This window comes from Thamnophis sirtalis, unplaced genomic scaffold (genome assembly GCF_051295495.1).
Source record: "Thamnophis sirtalis isolate CommonGarterSnake01/CBP01778 unplaced genomic scaffold, rThaSir2_p1.2 scaffold_1, whole genome shotgun sequence".
Taxonomy (NCBI): domain Eukaryota; kingdom Metazoa; phylum Chordata; class Lepidosauria; order Squamata; family Natricidae; genus Thamnophis; species Thamnophis sirtalis.
Window position 1 is genome coordinate 163,179,046 of NW_028261381.1, and position 24,789 is coordinate 163,203,834.

General features: G+C 43.9%; 1 protein-coding gene across 1 annotated transcript in view; it reads left to right on the top strand.

The window, feature by feature from the left end:
- The first annotated feature begins 5,105 nt into the window (after positions 1 to 5,105).
- The window catches only part of PALM (paralemmin), a 102,132-nt gene continuing 82,448 nt past the window's right edge, over positions 5,106 to 24,789 (top strand). Inside the window, exon 1 of the mRNA XM_087702337.1 lies at positions 5,106 to 5,441. Coding sequence (XP_087558463.1) covers positions 5,437 to 5,441 — 5 coding nt within the window. The 5' untranslated portion in view covers positions 5,106 to 5,436. The remainder of the gene's footprint in view (positions 5,442 to 24,789) is intronic.

Sequence of the window (24,789 nt, forward strand, 5' to 3'; positions counted from 1 at the left end):
GTTGGTGCCGTTGGCCTTGGCGGGAAACCTCCTCCGCAAGCGCAGCAAGACAGGCAGCAGAAACTCCAGAATCTTCCTCCAGCACAAGTAGTAGTCCCCTCCCAAATACCATGCCCCCCCTCCCCGTTTCAATGGCAGCCGAAGCAGCAGCAAAGCAGAGGCTGACATCCAGCACTCCACCCCCACCCCCCACCAAGATTTATAGAAAGAAGGCAGCTCCAGCCACATTTTAAGCCAAAAACACCAGCCTGAGGATGGCGAGTGAGACCTCACCGAAACGTTGCCAAGACAATCTCAATCTTACATGGAAAAAGACCCGAATACAAAAAGACCAGCATACCTACACCTGTGAAAATTTATGAAAACACATATACATATACATATACATATACGTATACATAACTTTTGCTTTGCTTTGTGGGTTTGCTGGAGGTATTTGCTTAGAAATTTATGAAAACACATATACATATACATATACATATACATATACATATACATATACATATACATATACATATACATATACATATACATATACATATACATATACGTATACATAACTTTTGCTTTGCTTTGTGGGTTTGCTGGAGGTATTTGCTTAGAAATTGATGAGACTAGTACATTGTTGATGAAAATTCTGCTCAATACCGTATCAATCCTGCGGTATGCAAAAACAATCCTTGAATTACCAATATTTTCAGGGAAATGTGGCCTATTGTATTGCCATCTAAAGATTGATTTTTCTATCTCTTAGGAGTGGATTTGTTTTTCCAGTCAGATCTTGCCCCCTCCCCTCATTTTTAAAAAAGAAATCTGAAGTTCATGGTTGCTGGCAAAATGAAAGGAACACTGGCCTTTTCAGAAGGGGCTAGATCAACCTTTCTTTATCTTTTTTCTTTATCATTATATTTCTTTTACAATATTGTAAAAGAAAGGCTTGGGGGATTACATCAAACAATTACACTTAACAGAGGCCTAAAGCACTTATTTTGTTTCTTATTTCTATTAAAACGAAACCAAAAAAAAAATGTGTTCCACTGGAATTCGGCATTTTGAATGGGGATTTCAGCAGTAAAATTTGGGGGTGGGCTATGACCACTTCAAAAGGGTCTGGACTCTGGAGGAAACCCAGGCTGGTTTGAGGTCTAAACAATTATTACTGGATGTAGACCCTTCTAGATAAGATCTGCCATCTAGCCGGCATTGCCCTCCCCTGCTGTGAGCAGAAAAGCAGCATACAAAGAGAGGCTCAAATCATCAATATCTAAAGCAGAGGTCGCCAACATTTCAGATCTCAGGGACCACTAAATTCATAATTTTAAATCCCGCGGACCACTAATATGATTTTTTTTAAAAAAAAGATAAATAGTATTTAGTGCAACATAAAAATGCAAATAATTTTTCGGCGGACCACCAAAATTTTCTCACGGGCCACCAGTTGGTGACTGCCGATCTAGACGACACCCTCTCTATGGCCTACAACCAGTTTATCAGAGATTAAAATCCAGGAAACGCTTCCTTTGGTTGACAGAAGACTTCAAACAATTTGAAAGCAGAGTGGACCTATGGATGATCCTTGACTTTCGGCCAAAGTTGAGGCCAAAATTTATGTTGCTAAGGGAGACAGTTGTTGAGTTTTGCCTTGTTTTATAACCTTCCTTACTGTAGTTGTTAATTGAATCACTGCAGTTTTAAGTTAGTAGAGCGGTTGTTAAGTGATCTGGCTTCTCCATTGACTTTGCTTGTCAGAAGGACGCAAAAGGTGGTCACATAACCCCTGGGACATTGCAACCGTCATAAATATCAGCCAGTTGCCAAGCATCCAAAGTTTGATCATGTAACCATGGAGATGCCACAGTGGTTGTGAAAAATGATCACAAGTCACTTCTTTTTTTATATATATGATTTTTTTCTTTCTTTTTTTAAACATATTTTTATTTCCATTTTCATAACATACAATCACATGTATACCATACATAGCCAGTATCATATAGTATTAAATAATGGTTACATCAGTTCCTCTTGTCATCAACGCCCCCAAAAAAGTTAACACCCATTATTAGCTCTTCTACTCTCCATACACCTCTTTCTTCTACCTCTCTCCTACTTCCTATCTTCCCTCCATCATCCTTTCCTACTCTACTTCCCCTTCCTTTCTCCTTCTCCTCTCTCTTCATTCCACTCCTCCTTATCATCATCCTCCTCATCTCCCCCCCTTACCCTCTCTCCTATCCCTCTCTTCCCATCTTTCTTCTCCCTTCTGCTTCCCACTCTTCCTCTCATTGGTGTATTTCCGCTTCCATATCAATATACTTAACATATCCTAGTTTTAAAGAGAAAAAAATAATAAGAGAAGACAGTATACATGTGGAATCAAATTACATTAAAATCTAATACCTCAAACCTGATATATCCCTTCCTTCCCCCCTCCCCCCAACCCCCTCCCCAGTCTTCCCTCACCCAACTTCCCAGAACCCATACACGGTATAAATCTTGAACAAAAACAGTCTAAAAATTGATAACATCTTTACATTGAACTTAGCTCCTCCTTGCTAAGCTAACTTTAAACAATTTATATCATTCCTGATCTTAATCGTAAGCTATCTGGAATTTCTTAGTCCCGTATTTATTTTGTATATAATCAATCCATTTTTTCCAGTCTCGTTTGTATCTCTCGTTTGAGTGATGCTTAAGATATGCAGATATTTTAGCCATCTCAGCTAAATTTGTGACTTTCAATGTCCATTCTTGAATTGTAGGCAAGTCTTCCTTCTTCCAGTATTGCGCCACCAACAATCTAGCTGCAGTTATTAAGTGCAAAATCAAATTAATCTCTCATCATCCCTCTTCTTTCAGGGCCATATTAACTTCAAATGATCACTAAATGAACGGTTATAAGTTGAGGACTGACTACACAAAGAACCAACACTAGGTGGAACCAACGGAGAAGCTGGCATCCAAATTTTTTGGATGAGAAATGAAACATTTTCAAAGGGAAAAAAAAATCTCCCTCAAGTCTAGTTGCCTGGTGGAAAAAGCACCATTGGGACAATCGGTTGTATGACTCACCCTTCAGAGGCACTAGTGATAATCCCCCGTCACAGTAGTCATAGTGTTGAATTTGGGTATTGGCTGGGAATTGAACAGATGATCTTTTGAGGGCCCCTCTACTTCCGTACCTTGTCTTAGGTGACAGAAGCAAACCAGGCCATCCATCCCTGTATACCCAAATCTCCCAAAGGTAATTTATCTGCCTGGGCCCAGAAGATTATGGGAACACAGTTGGCGTTCGCCAGCCAGAGTTCGATTCAGTATTTTGTGTGAAGCTGTGATTATAAGGCAACTTCATTTGCTCCCTGGAGAGCATATTCTGCAAGGAGACAATATGAGTGGAACACTTAGCTAACCTGCTCAGCTGTTCCTCCCTCTCCCTGCAGCATTTCAGTTCATTTTATACTAGAATAGAATAACAGAGTTGGAAGGGACCTTGGAGGTCTTCTAGTCCAACCCCCTGCTTAGGCAGGAAACCCTACACCCTACGCCATTTTGGTCTGAACCACTGTTTCTCATTCTCAGCAACTTTTAGATGTGCGGACTTCAACTCCCAGAATTCCCCAGAATGCCTGCAGAATTCTGGGAGTTATCCCACTTTTTAAAATCGCTGAGGTTGAGAAACACTGGTCTGTTGGAAGAAATGTCCTTCTGGGTTCAGTTCCAAGTGGGGGAAAAGACACTAGAAACATGGAGGCTGCTTGGAAAGATGGTTTAATGGTGGATAGGATCACATGGCTTGAGTTCCTGAACAGAGAAGGGGACCACATGCTTCCAGTTGTTGGGTGAAGAAGAAAAAAGGCAGAGATGCTGAAAGTTCCTGATTTTATGCCCTCTGGGCTTTGAACCTGAGCTTGTATTCTGATTGGTTGTCAGACTCCCATGGGGCCATGCAGGGGCAATTCTGTAGGCTGTGTTTTGAGTCCAAGTTTGGTTGAGCATTGCTTCTTCCCAGGTGCCTTGTGGGGAGATCGGTAGAGGGTTAATCCTACCTTTGTTATGTAGAATAGACTGGCTCAGGCCTTAATGGCCCATTGACAAAGGTGGGGACGGCTGAGTTTATGCCTCTCTTGAGTTTCTACTTCTCTTTTTAGGGGAAAATATTCTACCTTTCTAATATTTCCTAAAATATTGCCTTATATAGGAGAGAGGGGTGGGTTTTAACTTGCAACAGGTCTAAACCAAAATCATTTTACGCACACGTGGAAATGCATGACTAATTTTTCTTTTTCTTTCTTTCTTTGCCCCCCTCCCCCTGCCCAATTACTTGCATAGGGATTATTCTTTATACCATTTATGTCGAAAAAAATAGCTACTATACTAAACAGTGTAACCGAGTGGAAAGCTCTTCCATGTGTGTTCACTGCGTTTCTCCTGAAACACTGCCCTATATCTGTTGCTGTGATTCCCCACACTTTCTCTTTTGTTCCAGAGGGGAAAACACTCTGCACATGCCCAGAGTCAAGCCAGTCATTTGCTCGGGGACTTCCTCTGGTTAGGCATGGATCTTGTCGAATTGTTCTTTCTTTTTTCTTCGATTCAGAACGAGATCCTTTCGCCCCGAAGGCCAACGTCTCGGCTTTTCCCGCGAAACCCATCCTCGGTCGCAGATTTCTCGGGCAGTTTGTGGGCCAGACCGAGGCTCGCCACGGTTGCATTCGTGGCTCGCACTCAGCCACGGTCAGAGAGCCCTGATAAAGCGAAATTTTCTCAAGCCCCCAAAAGCGCTTGAGATCAAACCAAACCCGCTTTTAAAAATCGAGCGCGATGAGCGAACCAAGCCGCATCTTATCTCCCTCCGGAGTGTAAGAAAGCGGCGCAGCCCGCCGGGCGAAGGGCAGAAGCGCTGAAGCAACCGGGCGGCTCCCACCAGCCGTCGCGCCCCGCTCGGCTCCCTCCGAAGCCTCGTCGGCGTCTGCCTCTCTGCTTTTGGACAAAACACCCGCCGTGGCGGGAGGCGTCCAGCAAGCGGCGCTATTGCAATGCTGGAGGAAGGCTGGCTTGGGAGGGGAGGGGTGCGGGGGGGGGGCTCAACTGCACCCGCGGACACACACACACGCACGCACACACACATACACACACATCCATCCCACACTCGCACATAATACCCAAGGCTTCGCATCCCCGGCTCGCACAGCCCATCCGCTCGGGACGGTAACCAACGCCGGATGGGATGTGGAGTCGTCAGGTGCAGCCGTCACCGCCACCTTCTCTGACGGCCTCTGGAAACCAGAGCTCTTGACGAGGAGGAGGAGAGGAGGAGGAGGAGGAGGAGGAGGAAGATTAATCCCGCTAAACCGGCTCTTCCCCCTCCCTTTTCTTGCACCTTGCAAGACCGCCAGACTGCCGGGAGTAGCCGAGGGGAGCACCACGGAGTCCTGAAAAATGGAGTAAGCGTTTCTTCTTTTTCTTTCTTTCTTTCTCTCTCTCTCTCGCTCTCTTTCTTTCTCTCCTTTCCTTCGCTCCCGGGCAGCGCCCGGAGGGTGCCTTTTGGGAGTCTTTCCCCGTCTCCCGTGCTGGAGCGGCTCCCTTGCAATAATGCTGGGAACCCTCGGCTGTGGCTGATGGGGCGGGGAAGAGACGTTACAAGGTTTGGCCGGGGCAGATCTCGCCTCTTGTCCCGCCACCCCCACCCCACCCCCGGCCCCCGCAAGGAAACGATGCTGCTGCTGCATTGGGCACCTCGGACTTCCAGCTCTGCCAGCCTTGCTGGCGTTTGCCCGTCAACTCTTGCTAAATTAGGCTGGCCGGCTTGGCTGCACAGCCCGGAATGGGAAGGGAGCTTGAAAGAAAGGCTGGTCCATTTTCTCAGGGGCGACGCTCCATCCTCTTTCTGGCAGCCTCTCCCTCCCTCCCTCTCTCTTTTTTTTTACCTGTTGTTGCAAGCTTTCATCTGCTTGTGTGTGTGTGTTTGCGTGGTAGTGCGTGACTGCCTCCACCCAGCCGCCACAAACCGCCCCCCCCCCCACATCCAAGCAATGACTCAGGCGATTCTGAGAGATGCACACTTCGTGGTGGCTTCCCACTGTCCCTGTTCCTTCCAATTCAAATGATTGGATTGGGGTTGTTGTTGGCTTGTTTTTCTTTCTTTCTTTCTTTCTTTCTTTCTTTCTTTTTGCTGTCCTCCGACCCAGGTGGAGACTGCCTTTCAGGGTGGGGTGAGGTAGGGCCTATCCATTCAGCCTCCTCTCTCTCTCAGGGAGGCCCCCAAACTACTGGCTTTCATGGGCTTGCCTCAAGCAAAAAAACAACAACAACAAGCCTCCTTTTTTTATTATTATTTGACATTTTAATTTCTTCGGATGCTCTTGAGTGAAAGCACCTTTGACAAGGAAGATGCCTTCAAAAGCCCCGGATTGACAGAAAACAAAGGAATGGATTTAAGGGAAGGGTTACCATCAGGGCCTTCCTGTAACAGCTCTACTAAAGAAAGGGCACTGGGTGCACGCCTATCCTTACCTTTGTTTTTATTTCCTTATTAATAAAAACTGCCCCCAAGGTTCTGCCAGCCTGTTTCCAATTGGTTCTTTTTTTCTTTTCTTTTCAATGGGCACAGACAGGACCACAAAGTTGGCAGGACAACAATTCCTTCAGTCCGTCTTGCAATCTTGCCTGAAATCTTTGCTAAAAAGGAGTTTAAAAAAAGGGGGAAAGGATTTTTGACATTTCGTTGCCCGCTTTCTGACGAGGAACTGAAAAAAAGGTGCTTTTTGTCCCCAGTAGCCTCCAGTAGGAATTGCTGGCGCCGAAGACAATCTCTTGGGAGGCTTCCCAGCCGAACTGCCTTGGTATCATCCACGTGTGCCAATTAACAGAATTAGACTTCAGCCAGGGGTTTCTTCCAGATTGCTAGTAAAATTGCTGCAGTGGATTGAAATTTCAAGTTTCTGTTTTGGAGCCTTCTCTTCTGCTATTTGAATGTTTGGGTGTTTTGGGTGTATATCGTGGAATATTCTGTGGTCTAACCGGAACGCATCTTGAGATTCATAATGGAAGCATGTGTTTTATGGGGATAAAAAAAGGATTGAACTTAATGTACTCCCAAAAGATAAGGACTGAAATGTCCTTTAGACAAAACAGTGCAATAGCCATTTTAAGGAAAGCTCCCTTGTTCTTCACTAACAGCAGACCTCCTGTGTTAACCTGGCTTGGAAGGTTTAAAAACTTCCCTGGAGCCTGGTTTTAGGCTCTGAATGTTTTTTTATGTGTTGTGGAGTTTATTTGACTTCTGGGGGAACAGATGAGCAAAGATGGGACTTCCCTCTGCTTTCATTTAAATATTTCATGTGTGTTTTGGCAGATACTGTAAGCATCCAGCTAATTGATTTTTATTTTTCCAGTAGCTACATAAAACTAACCATCTACACTAATAATAATATACTTTTGCCTGTATTTATGGACACGGTGGCTCAGTGGCTAAGATGCTGAGCTTGTCGATCAGAAGGTCAGCAGTTTGGCGGTTCAAATCCCTAGTGCCGCATAATGGAGTGAGCTCCCGTTACTTGTCCCAGCTTCTGCCAACCTAGCAGTTCGAAAGCATGTAAAAGTAGAAAAATAGGGACCACCTTTGGTGGGAAGGTAACAGCCTGTGCACCTTCGGCGTATAGTCATGCCAGCCACAGGACCATCAAGACATCTTCGGACAATGCTGGCTCTTTGGCTTTGAAACGGAGATGAGCACCATCCCCTAGAGTCGGGAACGACTAGCACATATGTGCAAGGGAAACCTTTACCTTACCCTTTTTTGCCTGTATAGCTCTCAACCCCATAGATTATCCCAACCGTATTCCCACAACAAAGGGGTAGCCAGGGAGAGCTTAATAATAATAATTCACTGTTGTATACATATTAAAATATAGACCTCCTAGCCAGAAGGAGTTGCCTTTTATGATATGAGTGGCATATAAGTTAAATAAATAAATGAATGAATGTATAAATAAATAAAGTACATTTTTCCAGGAAGAAACGTAAGATATAGAAAGAAAACAGCCCCCCTTTTAACTGTATTTATTTTATATATCAGATTTGTAGATTGCCCATCTCACTGGCAGAGTGACTCTTTTGATCTTAATTTTGCTGCCCTTATTTTGGAGCTTCAACAAATTAAGGATTTTCTCCTTTGACAGGCGAAGCAGATTTTGAATTTGGTTCCTTTGTTTCTAACTAGGCGGTCTGAATTAAGCTTCTTTTCAAGAGGGGCTCTGCAACCTTAATTGTTGGCTCTTGTGTTTTTTCCACACATGTGTCCCTGCTTGTCAGCTGTGGATCTAAGAAGTGCATTTCTTAGCTTTTCCTTGATTGCACGGTTATCTTTTTTTAAGGGCATGCACTGCCCACTTGTTTCCCAAAGAACTTGAGCAGCATCTTCTGAGCACCCATCATTTTTATTTCTTCCTTTGGAAGAGTCGAGCGTTTGAGGTGGTGTCTGGGATCACACTGCTTTTTTAAATGGGTGTTGTTCCAGACCTCTGTAGTGTTTATGGAAGAGTCAGTTTGATGGGTCAAGAAGCTGGATTAGTCCTGCCTTAGACATAAAGCCATCAGCTTCGAGTTTAGCTACCTGAGCAATTACACCAGTGCTTCTCAATCTCACTGAGTTTAAGACCTGTGGACTTCAACTCCCAGAATTCCCTAGCCAGCCAAGCTCTGAGACAACGCCCAATTTAAGAGCAATGGGACCACAGACGACCCCAGTTCAAAGTGAGCCCCAGTTTTTAATTTTCCCACAGCCCTAAGAAAGTAAATCATATATGTTGTCCCAAAGATGCTTTTTCAAAAGGCAACTTTTTCTTGGGATTTTCCCCCCCTTGAAAATATTTCCCTTCTTGTCTGAGAAGTTTCTTCAATTCTGAATGATGGGTTATATTTGTATAAATTTACATTCTTTGCAGGCATCTAGTCATTAGCACTAGAATGTATGTATGTGTATGTATATCAGGTGTGAAGAATCAAGACTACAGATTAAATTCCAGTTACGCTCCTTCTACAATATGTGAGAGATTTTGTGCTTCTGTGTGTGAGGCTCTATTAGTGTTGTTGTTGTTGTTGTTAGTCGCAAAGTCGTGTCCAACACATTGTGACCCCATGGACAAATGTCCTTTACCATCTTCTGGAGTCCATTTAAGCTCACGCCGACTGTTTTGGTGACTCCATCCAGCCACCTCATTCTCTGTCGTCCCTTTTCTTCTTTTGCTTTCAATCTTTCCCAGCATTAGGCTCTTCCCCAGTAAGTCCTCCCTTCTCATTAGTATTTGAGTTTCGTCTTCAGGATCTGGCCTTCTAAAGAGCAATCAGGGTTGATCTCCTCCAGGACTGACCGCCTTTGATCGCCTTGCAGTCCAAGGGACTCGCAGGAGTCTTCCCCAGCACCATCATTCAAAGGGCTCCATTCTAGTAGTATGCTTAAGAGCTAATTCCTCCGATTATCTCTGGGTGGATAGAACTGTGACCATTAAGCTCCTGGACAGGGGCATCACCAACATCCACACCATTTAGTTTGAACATATTCTAGAATTCAATCCCACGAGATGAAAAGTTGTGTACAGGATATTGTCGGGTTGACTGAGTTCATTGCAAGCCACAATCTGTTTTGCAAATAAGCATGTGACCTTCCTAATCTTTCCCTATCTCAAAATTTAGTCTGAAACTAAGCAAACTTTGCGGTATCACAGTCCAATTTTGAGGAGTAGCCAAAACTGATAATCTGAACTAATTTAAACAAAACTTTAAAAAAACAAAAGCACTGCAAAACATCTCTGGAATTGGCGCCCAAGATTGGAAGACTAAATAATAATGATAATGTTGTCATAACAATACAAACAATAATAGTTCCATCCCTGCTGTTAGTACTGCTGTTACAACGGTTATTGATAGTTAAAATTGCAAAAGCAGACTAGAGAATGATAATTAATGACTCTTTACTATGATGCGCAGAAATGCTAGAGCACTGGCTAGAAAAACTTTGCAAAAAATATTCCTCCTGGCAAATATTCCTTCTCACATCTCGGTTTCCCAAACTTTTCAGAGCAGATTTCAGAATAATTTGACAGCATTAGGTAACACGAGAAGTGGCCTTGATGTGGATCAAATTAATTTTAAAATGAAGGAGCAGAATGCTCTGGCTGGTTATGTAACAATCAGTAAGGGTCTGGTGGCATCTTGTAAAACTAATAAAGTTTATTAAAAGGGATAAACATTTGTGGGCTGCCACCGAAGCTTATGACTTCTAATAAAAATTGCCAGAAAAGATTCTATACGACAGATATTTTTTTTATCACCACAGACGTAACACAGCCTACAATATCTCTAATTTGCAAAGCAGTTATTGAAGAGTACCTCTAAGACAGTGTTTCTCAACTTTGGCAACTTTAAGATATGTAGAATTTAATTCTCAGCATGGCTGGCATAGGAATACTAAGACAAGAAGTATTGAATATGAGGTGCATATAGGTAGTCCCTGACTTATGACCACAATTGTGACTGGAACTTCTATTGTTAAGCGAGGCTGTTATTAAGAGAAGCATGGTCAATTTTATGGCCTTTTTGCTGTGGTCATTAAGCAAATCACAGGGTTGTTAAGTGAATCTGGCTTCCCCTGTTGACTGCTTATTGGAAACCCGTTGGGAAAGTTGCAAATGGCGATCAAATATCCCTGGGAAACTGCAACTATTATAAATGAATACCAGTTGCCAAGCACCCAAATTTTGATTATGCAACCATGGGGATGCTGCAACAGTCAGAAGTGTGAGTTGTTGGCCACTTTTTTTAGTGCCGTTGTAATTTTGGACCATCACCAAACAAAGTTGTACCTGTACTAAGAGATCTTGGCCAAAAACAGAAAGCTAACTTATGCAGATCTTTGATGGGGTTCAGTTGTTAGCAAAATGTTTACCTTCGTAGGGAGATTTATTAGTGCTCAATGCCCATGAGTGCTAAACAGAGCCTCCCTATTCAGGAGCAATTTAGCTCTGAATACCACAAGCAGTGTGGGGAAAAGGTATGGTTGGAACTAATTAGAAGCATCTAATTGGCCACTGTGGGAAAAAAGATTCAGTGAAGCTGACCAACCCACAGACTTTGCACTTCTGAGATCTGTCTTCCATGGCAACATGTATTAATCAGGTTATCTGAATAGAACTTTGAATTAGAAGTCCTGAACAATCTACTTTGGAATAGAATATCATTTGTTGTAGGTCAGGGCTCAGCAACCTGTGGCTCTGGAGCCGCATGTGGCTCTTTCATCCCTCTGCTGCGGCTCCCTGTCACTGGTCGGCTCCACAATTGATAGGGCTTTTGGTAAGGACAGGTAGAGGAAAAAGGATGCCGTGCTAGGAGGAGACTTAATGGTGGGAAAACCGGACTTCTGGTTGGCTCTAGACTTGAGTGCGGGGCTTCCGTTTAGGACCTTTGTGGCTCTTTGAATGTTTAAGGTTGCAAGACCCCTGGTCTTGATATATACTGGAGTCTCTTATTAGGTACAAAAAGTTGGGAAAGGTGTCCATGAAGTACAAAACTGCAGAAAACTATTAAGCATCAGGGACCTCAGGTTGCCGACCCCTGTTGTAGGTTTTACAATGGGTCCTCATATGCTGGTCCACATCCGTCCCACCCCAATTTCTGATTGGTCATTGGGTAGATTGGGGATGGGGAAAAGATTACCGTATTTTTCAGAGTATAAAACGCAACGGAGTAAAAGACATACCAGAGGCAATTTTTTTAAAAAAGTTTTTGCACTCTGCAGACCTCCCAAAAATGGCCCGTTTTTCATGAAAAGGGGTCCGTTTTTTTGTCACAAAAATGGTGAAACTTTGGGTGTGTCTTATACACTGAATACAGCATTTTTGACATCCCGAAACCCCGCCCCCTTCACCAAAATGACCATGTATAGCCTTTAGGAGGCTTATAGAGTGCTCCTGGAGCTGGGAGGGGGGCAAAAATGAGCAAAAAATGGCCCATTTTCCACTCCTTTTCCCCTCTCCAGTCCCCAGGAACATTCTGGAAGCCTCCTAAAGTCTATGCATGACCATTTTGGTGAAGAGGGCGGGGTTTTGGGATGCCAAAAATCCTGTATTCAGTGTATAAGACACACCCAGATTTTCACCCACTTTTTTGAGGGGAAAAGGTGCGTCTTATACTGTGAAAAATACAGTAATTTAGTTCACAAAGGAAGACTTGAAACAAAACTTAGTTATCACCTAAAATTTTCAGTTCCCGGAATTTTGAAGTATTATCCACAAATAATAATAAAGAATGTATATTTAGGGAATAGCATGTTCAAAAAATACACGTGTTTATTTTAAACATATTTAAATGCATTTAGGAAAAATGCATTTGTAGATTCCCCCCTCTTCAAAAAGGCCCAATTTCTGTATATTAGGCAATGGAAATAATGCCGTGTTGCGTAGTATTGGAGATAGTGCACCAAAACATTTAACCAATTTTAGTGCCAACTTCTTTTTAAAAATATCAAATCAAATTTGACAAGCGTCAATAAAATGAAACCCACAAAAAATTGGACAAATTAACCAAAATCAGAAACAGAGACAAACTAAAACAGACAGATTTATCCATTCTCGTTGGAACCAGAAAGGCAGAGTTTAAAATTGATGGTGGTCTGATCCCAAACAGAACCTCTACATTTTCCCATTGCCTGGTTCAGTGAATTAGAGGTAAAGTAGGATGATGGCTAAGGTGGAGTTCCTTTCACATCTTGCCTTGCCTTGTCTTCATCAAGGAATTAACAGCACCTAAGGATCAGAGGTGGGTTCCTACAGGTTCGCACCAGTTCGGTAGAACCGGTTCATCAAATCTACCGAATCGGTTAGAAGAGGTTCCACCAGCGGACCCGGAAAGCAGGCCACACCTACAGAAGAGGTTCCAAAAATGTTTGAAACCCACCACTGCTAAGGATGTACCTTAGGAGGGATGCGGTGGCTCAGTGGCTATGACGTGGAGCTTGTCGATCAGAAAGGTCAGCAGTTTGAGGATTTCAATCCGTAGTGCCGCGTAATGGAGTGAGCTCCCGTTACTTGTCCCAGCTTCTGCCAATGTAGCAGTTTGAAAGCATGTAAAAATGCAAGTAGAAAAAATAGGGACCACCTTTGGTGGGAAGGTAACAGCGTTCCATACGCCTTCAGTGTTTAGTCATGCCGGCCACATGGCCATGGAGATGTCTTTGGACAACGCTGGCTTTGAAACGGAGATGAGCACTGCCCCCTAGAGTCAGGAATGACTAGCATGCATGTGCGAGGGGAACCTTTACCTTAAGGATGTACCCATCACTTTTTCAATCAGTCATATTCCTATATTATAATTGTAGACTTGTTATTTATATGGAATAAAATTTTTCATAGGGGAGTTGGCGTGTTGGATGCTGGGAAAGAATGGGGGGGAAAGATCCAGAATCTCTCTTCCTTTGCTTCTCCTCCCAATCCCATGGGGCATTTCCAATCTGTTTTGAGAGCAGCAGAACAACTGTAAGGTAAACAGGGAATCAGATTTCAACCCCAGAGGTGCTTCTGTACCTCAGACCACAACACCACTCTTCAATTGGGTGCCTCCCAAATGTATTGGACTACAGAACCAGTAATCCATTAATTGAGCTGTGGTCTAACACATCTGGACGACATCATAATGGAGAAGCCTGCATTACCAGCAGCTCATCAATCAGGGCAGCATTTATCAGCTCCTTTGAATAGCTTGGGAGCAGGAAGCCATCAAAAGCACTGGGAAGAAAAGCAAGCTGGAGAAAAATGTTGAAATGGAAGCATTAATGCTGCCATTCTCTCCAATGTTCTCCGTCGTAATATTAGCTGTATGGCTCTAATGACAAAACAAACAATTAAAGAGAGTAGTTATCACCTTTTTTGTTTGTCTTTAGGCTGTTTGGCTTGATGCCATTATATAAATACATTTTTTTTTAAAAAAGGATTAATGTACCCCAAGTTGCAAGATTTTGGCATTCTCACTTGAAATACAATAATAGGAGCATACCAGTGAAGGAGCATACCAATTGTCTAAATAAATATAATGTTATGGCATTTCTTGGGAGAATATCAACATCTTGAGCGATTTGGCAATCTCATGAGTCTGCAGTCAATTTTTAAAAATATAATAATTTTGGCTGGCTGGGGAATTCTGGGAGTTGAAATACTGTACTTTTCTTATAAGTCTCCCAACCATTTCTTATTCTTTAATACTGCTGTAGCAGAGGTGGGTTGCTCTTGGATTGGCCCGCAAACCAGTAGTAGTGGCGGTGGGAGGCTCTGCCCACCTGCCCGGATGCTTCTGTGCATGCAGAACCGGTAGCACTGAAACGCACCTCTGTGTTGTAGCCAGTATATAAATGTTCTACTTTCTCCCCTATAGCCAGTGTTTCTCAACCTTGGCAACTTGAAGATGTCCGGACTTCAACTCCCAGAATTCCCCAGCCAGCAAATGCATTTGCTGGCTGGGGAATTCTGGGAGTTGAAGTCCGGACATCTTCAAGTTGCCAAGGTTGAGAAACACTGCCTGTATAGCCCTTTGTCATGGAACTATTTTCTCTACTTTTGTAATATAATCCATAAACAGACTTCAGTCTTTAATAAAAAGCACCTTTGTAGATGTCTCTCTAGCAGTCTTGTGTCTCTCAAAGGTGGGGCTAAATGACCTTCCTATTCCCCTTTAACCACATGATTTCTAGAATCCAGAAAAGTTGAAAAAGAGACCTACTGATTAGCTGACCAGCCGGCGGGCTGTGACTGTCCCATCTCAACTGCTGATCTGATCACATTCATTGTGTGACTCCCTTTTGCTAAAGTAGTAAATTTGCTTTAGCAAGTCAGTTTAGGTGATCAAGAACTCATTCCTGGACCACAGAGCGTGCCTTCCTCCAACCATAGCAGGGAGGGTTCTACTTTCATTTAATTTTGCACCTTCATCCCCTTTCATTAGAGGGCTGGAGGCTAAAACATATGAAGAACGGTTGCAAGAACTGAGCATGGCTAGACTAGTGAAGAGAAGGACCAAGGGAGATATGATAGCAGTGTTCCAATATTTGAGGGGCTGCCACAGAGAGGAGAAGCTCAACCTGTTTTCCAAAGCACCAGAAGCCCAGACAAGGAACAATGGATGGAAACTGATCAAGGAGAGATTCAACCTAGAAATAAGGAGAAAATCAACTAATGGAACAGCTTGCCTTCAGAAGTTGTGGGAGGCTTTCAAGAAAAGACTGGACAGCCACTTGTCGGAAATGGTATAAGGTCTCCTGCTTGAATGCTCCAACATTGGAAGTTTTTAAGAAGATGTTGGATAACCATTTGTCTGAAGTGGTGTAGGGTTTCCTGCCTAAGCAGGAGGTTGGACTAGATGCCCCATAAGATCCCTTCCAATTCTGTTAATCTGTATTCTAATAATGCCCTCTGAACAGAAATGGTCCTTAATCCCACCAAATGCTTGAGACTGCCAAGAAGTATAGAGGCATCTCACCGAATGTTTAAAAGAACTCTGGGAATTGAAATCTACAAGTCTTAAAGTTGCCAGGCATCTTGCTAGCCTGAACCAAGGAAGCCCCCATCTGAGGGGATGGGGGCAGGAAACCTCCCGACCTTCTAGTGATCTGCAAACAGCTATCTTGGTCAGAGTTAATGTCAGTGGAAGGGCAGGATTAATTTCCCCCCACTGCTTTTTGATTTCTGTGAGAATTTAAAGCAGGGTTTTTCAATCTTGGCAACTTTAAGATGTGTGGATTTTAGCTCTCAGAATTCCCCAGCCACTCATCTTAAACTTACTAAAGTTAAGAAACACTGAGTTAGGCTGTAACAGAGTTGGAAGGGACCTTGTAGGTCATCTAGTTCAACCCCCCCACCCAAGCAGGAGACCCTACACCATTTCTAACAGATGGCAGTCCAGTCTCTCCTTGAAAGCTTCCACTAGTGAAGCTCCCACAGCTTCTGAGGGCAAGCTGTTCTATTGGTTGATTGTTCTCACTGTCAGAAAATTAATCCTTATTTCTAGGTTGAATGTCTCCTTGTTTCCATCCATTATTCCTTGTCTGGCCTTCAGGTGCTTTGGAAAATAAGTTGACCCCTTCTACTCTGTGGCAGCCCCTCTGCCTCCAGAAGTTGTGAATGCTCCAATACTGGAAGTTTTTGAGAAGATGTTGGATAACCATTTGACTGAAGTGGTGTAGGGTTTCCTGCCCAAGCAGGGGGTTGGACTAGAAGACCTCCAAGGTCCCTTCCAACTCTGTTATTCTATATTCTAAACATTGGAACACTGCTATCATGTGGTTCCACCACAAAACCGCGAAGCCCTTATCCGCGCCGACATAAGTGCGGAGGGCAAATCCGCGCCGTCCGAAGCGCTAAGGAAAAACACGACCCTACCGCGATGACATAACCGCGGAGGGCAAATCCGCGCATTCCGAAGCACTCAGCACCCTAAACCTAACCCTAACCCTAACCCTAAACCTAACCCTAACCCTAACCCTAACCCTAACCCTAACCCTAAAGCAAACCCCTAAACCTAATCCTAACCCTTACCTTAATTTAAATCGGCTTTCTGCCACTGCGCTGTTTTAAAGCGCCCTTCTATCGCTGCGCTGTTGTCGCGGCGGTGATGACGTCGCGGCTTTAGCGACGCAGTTTTATCACCGCTATTTTGATGAGCGCGGTTTTGTCGTGCCACGCTATCATGTCTCCCCTGGTCCTTCTCTTCACTAGACTAGCCATGCCCATTTCTTGTAACCATTCTTCATATACCATATTTTAACCTCCAGTCCCCTACTCATCCCTGTTGTTCTTCTCTGCATTCTTTCTAAAGTCTCAACATCTTTTTTATAGTGTGGTGACCAAAACGGAATGCAGTATTCTAGGCGTAGTCTTACTAAGGTTTTATCGAGTGGTATTAGTACCTCAAGTGATCTTGACTGAATCCCTCTGTTAACACAATTTAGGATTGTATTGACTTTTTTGGCTGCTGCTTCTCACTGTTGGCTCATATTTAATTGGCTGTCCACTAAGATGCCAAGATCCCTCTTACACTTACTGCTATTAAGCCTGGTCTCTCCCCATCTATATGTGTATTTTTGGTTTTTATTGCCTAAGACTTTACTTATTCTCTACACTGACTATCATTTCATGAGTTGGGGCCCAGTGTTCAAGTCATCTGGAGCCTATCATTTAGGTTGAATGAATATGTTCTGGCAAGAGGTGTTCACAGCACAATTTCATGATTATTTACTTGGGAGTAAGCAAAGTTGAGTGAGTTTGAGTTTGAGTTTTATTTCATTGTATGCCGCCCTTTTCCCTAAGGGGACTCAGGGCGGCTCACAGCTCAAAAAGGGAAGGGGGGATACAGACAGTTTAGTAACAACAAAAAACAATACATAATTAAAAGCACAACAGTCATACCATTCGAGATAGGGGCAGCGAATCTTTAGCCCCAGGCCTGTCGGAACAGCCAGGTTTTAAGGGCTATGCGGAAGGCTGTAGGGTGGTGAGGGTATGAATCTCCACGGGGAGTTCGTTCCAGAGGGTCGGAGCAGCCACAGAGAAGGCCCTCCTCCGGGTAGTCGCCAGTCAACACTGGCCGGCGGATGGAATTCGGAGGAGGCCTAGTCTGTGGGATCTAATTGGTCTAGTGGAGGTAATTGGCAGTAGGCGGTCTCTCAAGTTCTACTGTGTGCAACAGGGCCTTTGCTGGCACTTACAGGTTCTCTGCATGGATACTGCCAGATGAAACAGGCATATGGAGTGTTCCAGTAACAAACCCAGGTAGCATTATTCATAATTTGCTGGCGGTGAGGCCTAGATTCAACTCTTGTGCCCAAAGGCAGTCTACACCTGACAATAACTGCTTCCTGGAGATAAACAACAGAGATAAGCTATTAGATTTATGACCTTTTTTTTTCTCTAGGCAGCTGAAAATAGAACATGGGGACCCACCCATTTTATCTCATCAACCATTCTGCTGGGTTGGTTACTGACTGACCTGAGATAAGCCAACGGGCTTCATGCTGAGTGGAAATTTGGACATTCTTCCACCCGGGTGTTTAATCACATGCAGATTTTTGCATGCTTGCTCGCTTGCTTTGCTTCTGGAAGCTTCACGTTGGCCAGAACAGGAAAATCAGATTCTCTGTTACAAGGTTGTCCAACCGTGGCAACTTTAAGTCTTGTGGACTTTAACTCCCAGAATTCCCCAGCCAGCTGTGTTAAAAGGTGAACCTTTTACTACACTGAGCCCCTATACAAGTAGTTCTTGACCATTTGATGTTACAGTGGAACTGTGCAGGTGTGTCAAACTTGATTTCATTGAAGGCTGCATTAGGGTTATGTTTGACCTCGGGGCGGCCGTGGTGTATGTGGCCAGGGTGGGCATGGACAGCTCAACGTCATTCGTGTTGGGGGCACTTGTGGTGGCCTGGGCAGGAGGGAACCATTTCCTGCTGCCATAGCCACCTCCAGCGGTCTGCCAGCAAAATCGGAGCTCAGGAGGGGCGTGCGCAGCCCTCCTGAACTCCATTTTCGGCTGCCATGGCCTCCTACAGCACACCACTACAATGTTTTCCGCCCAAATAAGACAGGGTCTTATTTTTTTTTAACCCCTGAAATAAATACTTGGCCTTTTTTTTCCGGCAGGTCTTATTTTATTTTTTTGAGATGCAGAGGCAGCGAGCGTGGTCACCTCATGGCTGCTGCTGTGTTGCAATATTTTGGGGGAGGGCTTATTTTAGCACATGTGCTCAAAAACTCAATTGGGCTTATTATCTGGGAAGGTCTTAGTTTGGGAGAAACAGGTTAGGTTGTAGATCAGCACCCAGTCAGCCTGGACCGGGCCAAGGCACCATGGGCTGGTCCTTCGCTGTATCCAGGGTGACCTCCCAGGCCAGATCTAAGCACCCCCATGGGCCGGATCTGTCCCACGGGCCTTGAGATTGACACCTCTGTTCTAGGGGATACTTATGACTTGGATTCCAAGTTCCAATAGTTTCCCCCCCCCCTCTGTCATGTGATTCAGGTGCTCAGAAACTGGCTGCATTTATGGCTGTTTACATGGTCACGAATGAGTTTATGATGGTTTTACTAAAATTGGCATTCACCTCTGGTTTTCATCAAAGCCACATGCTTAATGAAATATTGCTTTGTTTAATTAACATGCTGCTCACTTAACAGCTGTGATGGCTGCTTTACAACTGCTGCACTTGTTTACTGACTACTGCAAGGAATGTTGTAAAATTGTGTTGGTCACATCTACAACCGTCACAAAAGCACGACTGTGATGGACAGGCTCCATTACAGTTCTAGGTAACTTACAACTTTAGGACCACAATTGAGCACAAAATTTCTGTTGTTAAATGAAACATTTGTTAAGTGAATTTGTCCCACTGTACAACTTTTCTTGCCATATTTCTAAGTAAATCACTGCAATTGTTCAATTATTAACATGGTTGGTAGGTGAATCTGGGTTCTTTATTGACTTTGCTTGCCGGAAGGTCGCAAAATGACTCCTGAGCACTGCGACTGTCATAAATACGAGTCAGTTGTCAAACATCTGAATGTAAATTACCTAACCATTGGGATGCTGCAATGGTCATAAGTGTGAAAAATGGTCATAAGTCACTATTTTCAGTGCTGTTGTAACTTTGAATTGTCACTAAATGAACTGTTGTACGTCAAGGACTACCTATATGGGCTGGGAGTATAGGTACCCTTGTAAAGAGGTAGTTACCTCTGCTCAGAATCAGTGAATATACAATACAAGACAATACAATAGCAGAGTTGGAAGGGACCTTGGAGGTCTTCTAGTCCAACCCCCTGCCTAGGCAGGAAACCCTATACCGTTTCAGAGAAATGGCTATCCAACATCTTCTTAAAGACTTCCAGTGTTGGGGCATTCACAACTTCTGGAGGCAAGCCGTTCCACTGATTAATTGTTCTGACTGTCAGGAAATTCATCCTCAGTTCTAAGTTGCTTCTCTGCTTGATTAGTTTCCACCCATTGCTTCTTGTTCTACTCTCAGGTGCTTTGGAGCTAATATACCTGGTGAAGCTCTCAGAGAGATGCTTGTGTTGAAGGCAGATGGAGAACAACACAGATTCCCTTTGGGCTATTTCATACTTCCTCTCATGGCCCCAATCCCTAGGCGATGAGTTGGTTGGTGACTCATAAATACAGATTGTGAGTTGGCAGGGTATTTATTTATGAAAATTTATAGGGCTGCCCAACTTGCTCTCCGTGACCCTGGGTGGCTTACAAAAATTTTTCTACTCCTCAAGAAAAAAAGAATAATATAAATGGCTCTTGCCGTCAGCAACAGATGTTTACAGACAGAATCCTGTCCTGCATGAACCACTTTGGACAGTAATTCTTCATAGATTTAACAAAATGGAACCTTTTTGGGATCAAGTAAATATATAGCCGGTTTAACGTCGTGATTCCAATGGCAACCAGCTAGATGCCCTCCAGGAGTTTTGCAAAAAGGAAGCTACTATATTAGGTGGTGGAACTTTTGACTGAAAGAAAAATTTACCAGAAATACAGTATTTCTCAACCTCAGCAACTTTAAGATGTGTGGACTTCAACTCCCAGAATTCCCCAGCCAGCATGAAAACTCCCAGAATTCCCTAGTCACCATCCCAGAATTCTGGGATTTGAAGTCCACACATCTTTAAAAGTTGCTGAGATTGGAAAACACTGCTGTAGAGGGTCTAGAGCAGGGGTCACCAACCCACGGCTCTAGAGCTGCATGTGGCTCTTTCATCTCTCTGCTGTGGCTCCCTGCCATTCAAAATATGTGTCGTAACCGCCAATGTGCAACACTCGCCCGGCATGTGATTTATTGAGCTTTTTAACCCCCGGTAGGCCAACCATGGATAAATCCAAGAAAAGAAAAGTTTCAGAAGAAAACAGAACATTTAATTCAACTACATATGCTAGTTTTTGTAACTGTTCGGGAAATAGTCAGGCACCGGAAGGGTTTTTGTGGCTCCCGGTGTTTTCTTTTCTGTGGGAAATGGATCCAAATGGTTCTTTGAGTGTTTAAGGCTGCCCACCTCTGGTCTGGAGCCTGTATCCTCCAAAGACATTTTCTCTTTTATTGTAGACTCTGTAAGCAAAGAAGACCTCTGCACATAATTTCCTCTTGTGACAGAGAATTCCAGAGCAGAATTCCAATGCTTGTCTGTTATCTTCTGTTTATAACTTTCTTTATCTGAGGCCTTCCAGATGTGGTTGATCTGCAAAATTCCCAGTCAAGTCCACCATAATGGTAACTGCGGAATTCTGGAAGCCTTCTCACCGGTTGCAGACAGTGAATATACGAGGTTTGCAGAGGGTTTGGGAGGCCTGCAGAGTGCAAAAACTTTTTTAAAAAATTACCTCTTCAAAATCATGGTGCGTCTTATACTCCGGTGCATCTTATCGTCTGAAAAATACGGTAACTCTTTGGGTACAAGCTCTAAACTGTTAGGAGAAAGTAGGCAGATTATTGGGGAAAAAGGGGAAGACATTCAGCCTCTGTCATTACAGGTAATCCTCATTTAGTGATAGCCTTGTTTAGGCAGTGTTTGCAGTTACAGGTTCCAAAAAAATTATAACCAGTTGTTTGCACATCTGTAAAGCGAAGGAAAGCTGAAATAAGATTGTAAGCACAGTTCTGGTTTCACTTAGCAACTGCTTCACTTAGTGTCCACGTGTGTGCTACCAAATGTGATTGCTAAGTCACTAAGTGAGGACTCCCTATATTTTCAACTTCCTTTCTGCTCTGTATCTTGAAAGCCTTGTTATCACCTCACCCTCAAATCATCTCTTCTGCTTTCATGGCTTCAGCTCTGAAACAAAGCCTGTACTTCCTAGCCACTGGGTGATTTTTATTTTTCTCCTTCCGGACGCTGTGAGGTCTGGTGGAAGGAAAAATAAAGAACGAAGAGGAGGAGAGCGAGGAGGCAATTGGCATTTAAAGTGCTAAGGATGTGCATTAAAAGGCAGGATGGGTGGAGAAGAGCGATGACAAAGGCCCAGGGAGAAATGGAAGGCATGCATATTTGATGAAAAGGGCTGTTCACAGAAAGGAAGGCAGGTTCCCCCCCCCCTTCCAATCTCTCTCCCAGACTTTTAGTAACATCACATCCTTTTGTGGCTGAGCAATCTCTGCTTAGGAGTCTTTCCCACCTGCTCCACTGATAAAAGCAATGATGACATTTATGAATGAATGAGGCCTCCTCTATCAACCCCGCATTGCATAATCAGCTTTGGGTAGGGATTCTTCAACAGGAGGAGTCAATGCCTAAGAAGCCAGGGTTTCTCAGCCTTAGCAACATTAAGATGTGTGGACTTCAACTCCCAGAATTCCCTGGCCAGTTGGCCAGGGAATTCTGGGAGTTGAAGTCCACACATCTTAATATTGCTAAGGCTGAGAAACCTTGGCCTAAGCCACAGGTGTCAAACGTACAGCGTCACAATGCTGTCACGTGTCTTATTGCAAATTTTTCTCCTTCTCGGAGCTGGGAAGGGCGTGGCCTGAGTGAGACACATCCGGCCCGTGGGCCGCCAGTTTGACACCCCTGGCCTAAGCTTTATCTGGGGCATGTCCAGAAGATATTCTTGAGTAAATAGGCTTCAGGCTGGGGCAGTACAGCCATCGGTTATGGTTGGCTGCCAGATCAATGGTAGTCATTTGCAAACAATCAGTGCTAACCCTGGATAGGCAACTGAGCTCTTCAAGGCCTATCCTGCCAGCAGCTTCCTTTATACAGGTAGTTAGTGATCTTGTTCAGCAACTATTTAAGGTTAAAATAGCTCTCCAAAGAGACAAATTATGACTGGTCCCTGAATTGGTATCCATCCCAACATCCTTGCAGTCATGGGATTGCAGTTTGGGCAAAGTGCCCATTTATGCCAATTACCTCCAATAGACCGATCAGATCCCACAGATTAGGCCTCCTCCGAATTCCATTCGCCGGCTAATGCCGACTGGCGACTACCCGGAGGAGAGCCTTCTCTGTGGCTGCTCCAACCCTCTGGAACGAACTCCCCGTGGAGATTCGAACCCTCACAACCCTCCAGGCCTTCCGCAAAGCCCTTAAAACCTGGCTGTTCCGACAGGCCTGGGGCTAAAGAGCTTTTGCCCCCTCCTCGAATGGTATGGTTGTTGTGTGTTTTAATTGTGTATTGTTATGTTCGTCTTTTTATCCCCTTTCTGTACCCCCTTCCCTGACTGAATTGTGAGCCGCCCTGAGTCCCCTTTGGGGAAAAGGGCGGCATATAAATGTAATAAATCCAATCCAATCCAAATCCAAATTTATAACTACGGTCATTTGTGACCTTTGTAAGTGGTCACTTACACTTACAAAGCCAAGGGGGGAGTTGGCAGGAGGCTACAGGTTGAAATCATTTGACATTACGCTTAACACTTAATGTGGGGTTCACTGAATGGCCACAGCTGGAACTACCATTGTAAGTCAGCACAGTGACATGATGTTCCACTTTACAACCATGTATCTTAGCAGCAGAGTTGCTAGTCTTGGTTATGGTAATTACGGTAACTAAGGACTATTTCTACTGTATATGGATGCTTCTGAGTTCCATCAGTGTCTTTCAGGTTAAAGTCAATAGATTCACTAAGTCGCATCTGCTTTATACCATATAATTGTTCGGTCTGGTGTTGTTGTTTTTTTTACTGCTTTGATCCTAGGGGGAAAAAAGAAAAATAAAAGATCCTATCCCACATCTTGTTCCTAAATTAGTATGAAGACTCCATCAGCAGTAGGAGCAATAAGCTCCTAATCTACCGTGATCACACTTGTTAATAAAACAATCAGGGCAAAAACCAATTTCACAAAGGTAGCCAAAGCAATGCAATCTGTTCTTGAAAATATAAACTTTGCTAGATCAGATCAGGATGGATTTAGTTCTAGTAACCATGAGGCTGGAAGGGAGCTTAGCTGTCCTCTAGTCCAGCCCCTGGCCCAGGAATCCTTAGTTTATCCTAGTCAAATGGCTATCTAATCTTTGATTGGAAATCTCCAGTAATGAAACCCCGCCCCCCCATGACTCCTGAAGTAGGCTGTTCCACTGCATAATAGCTTTCATGGCCAGATATTTTGAATCTGGATCTCACTTTTTAATCCCCCCTCCCGATAGAGTAAAGTAGAGTAGAGTAGAGTAGAGCAGAGCAGAGCAGAGCAGAGCAGAGCAGAGCAGAGCAGAGCAGAGCAGAGCAGAGCAGAGCAGAGCAGAGCAGAGCAGAATTATTAATTGGCCAAGTGTGATTGAATACACAAGGAATTTGTCTTGGTGCATAGTTCTTCTACTTAGTTCTTCTACTTTAGGAGTTGGAAAATAGAAATAGAATCATAGGTCTGGAAGAGCCCTTGGAGGCCTTCTAGTCCAAACCGCCTGCCTAAGACAGGAGTCCTTATTCTATCCTGGATAAATGATTGCCCAGTTTTTTTCCTTAAAAAAACCTGCCAATGATAGGGCACGCAGAACTCTTAAGAGGCAAGCTGTTCTAACAACAAATTGTTCTCACTATTAGGAAATTGCATAGCTTAGACCAGTGTTTCTCAACCTTGGCAACTTGAAGACGTCTGGACTTCAACTCCCAGAATTCCCCAGCCAGCATTTGCTGGCTGGGGAATTCTGGGAGTTGAAGTCCAGACGTCTTCAAGTTGCCAAGGTTGAGAAACACTGGCTTAGACCCTAGTCCCCTTATCATCTTTGAGCTCTTCTCTGCACTCTTTTTAGGACCTCAGT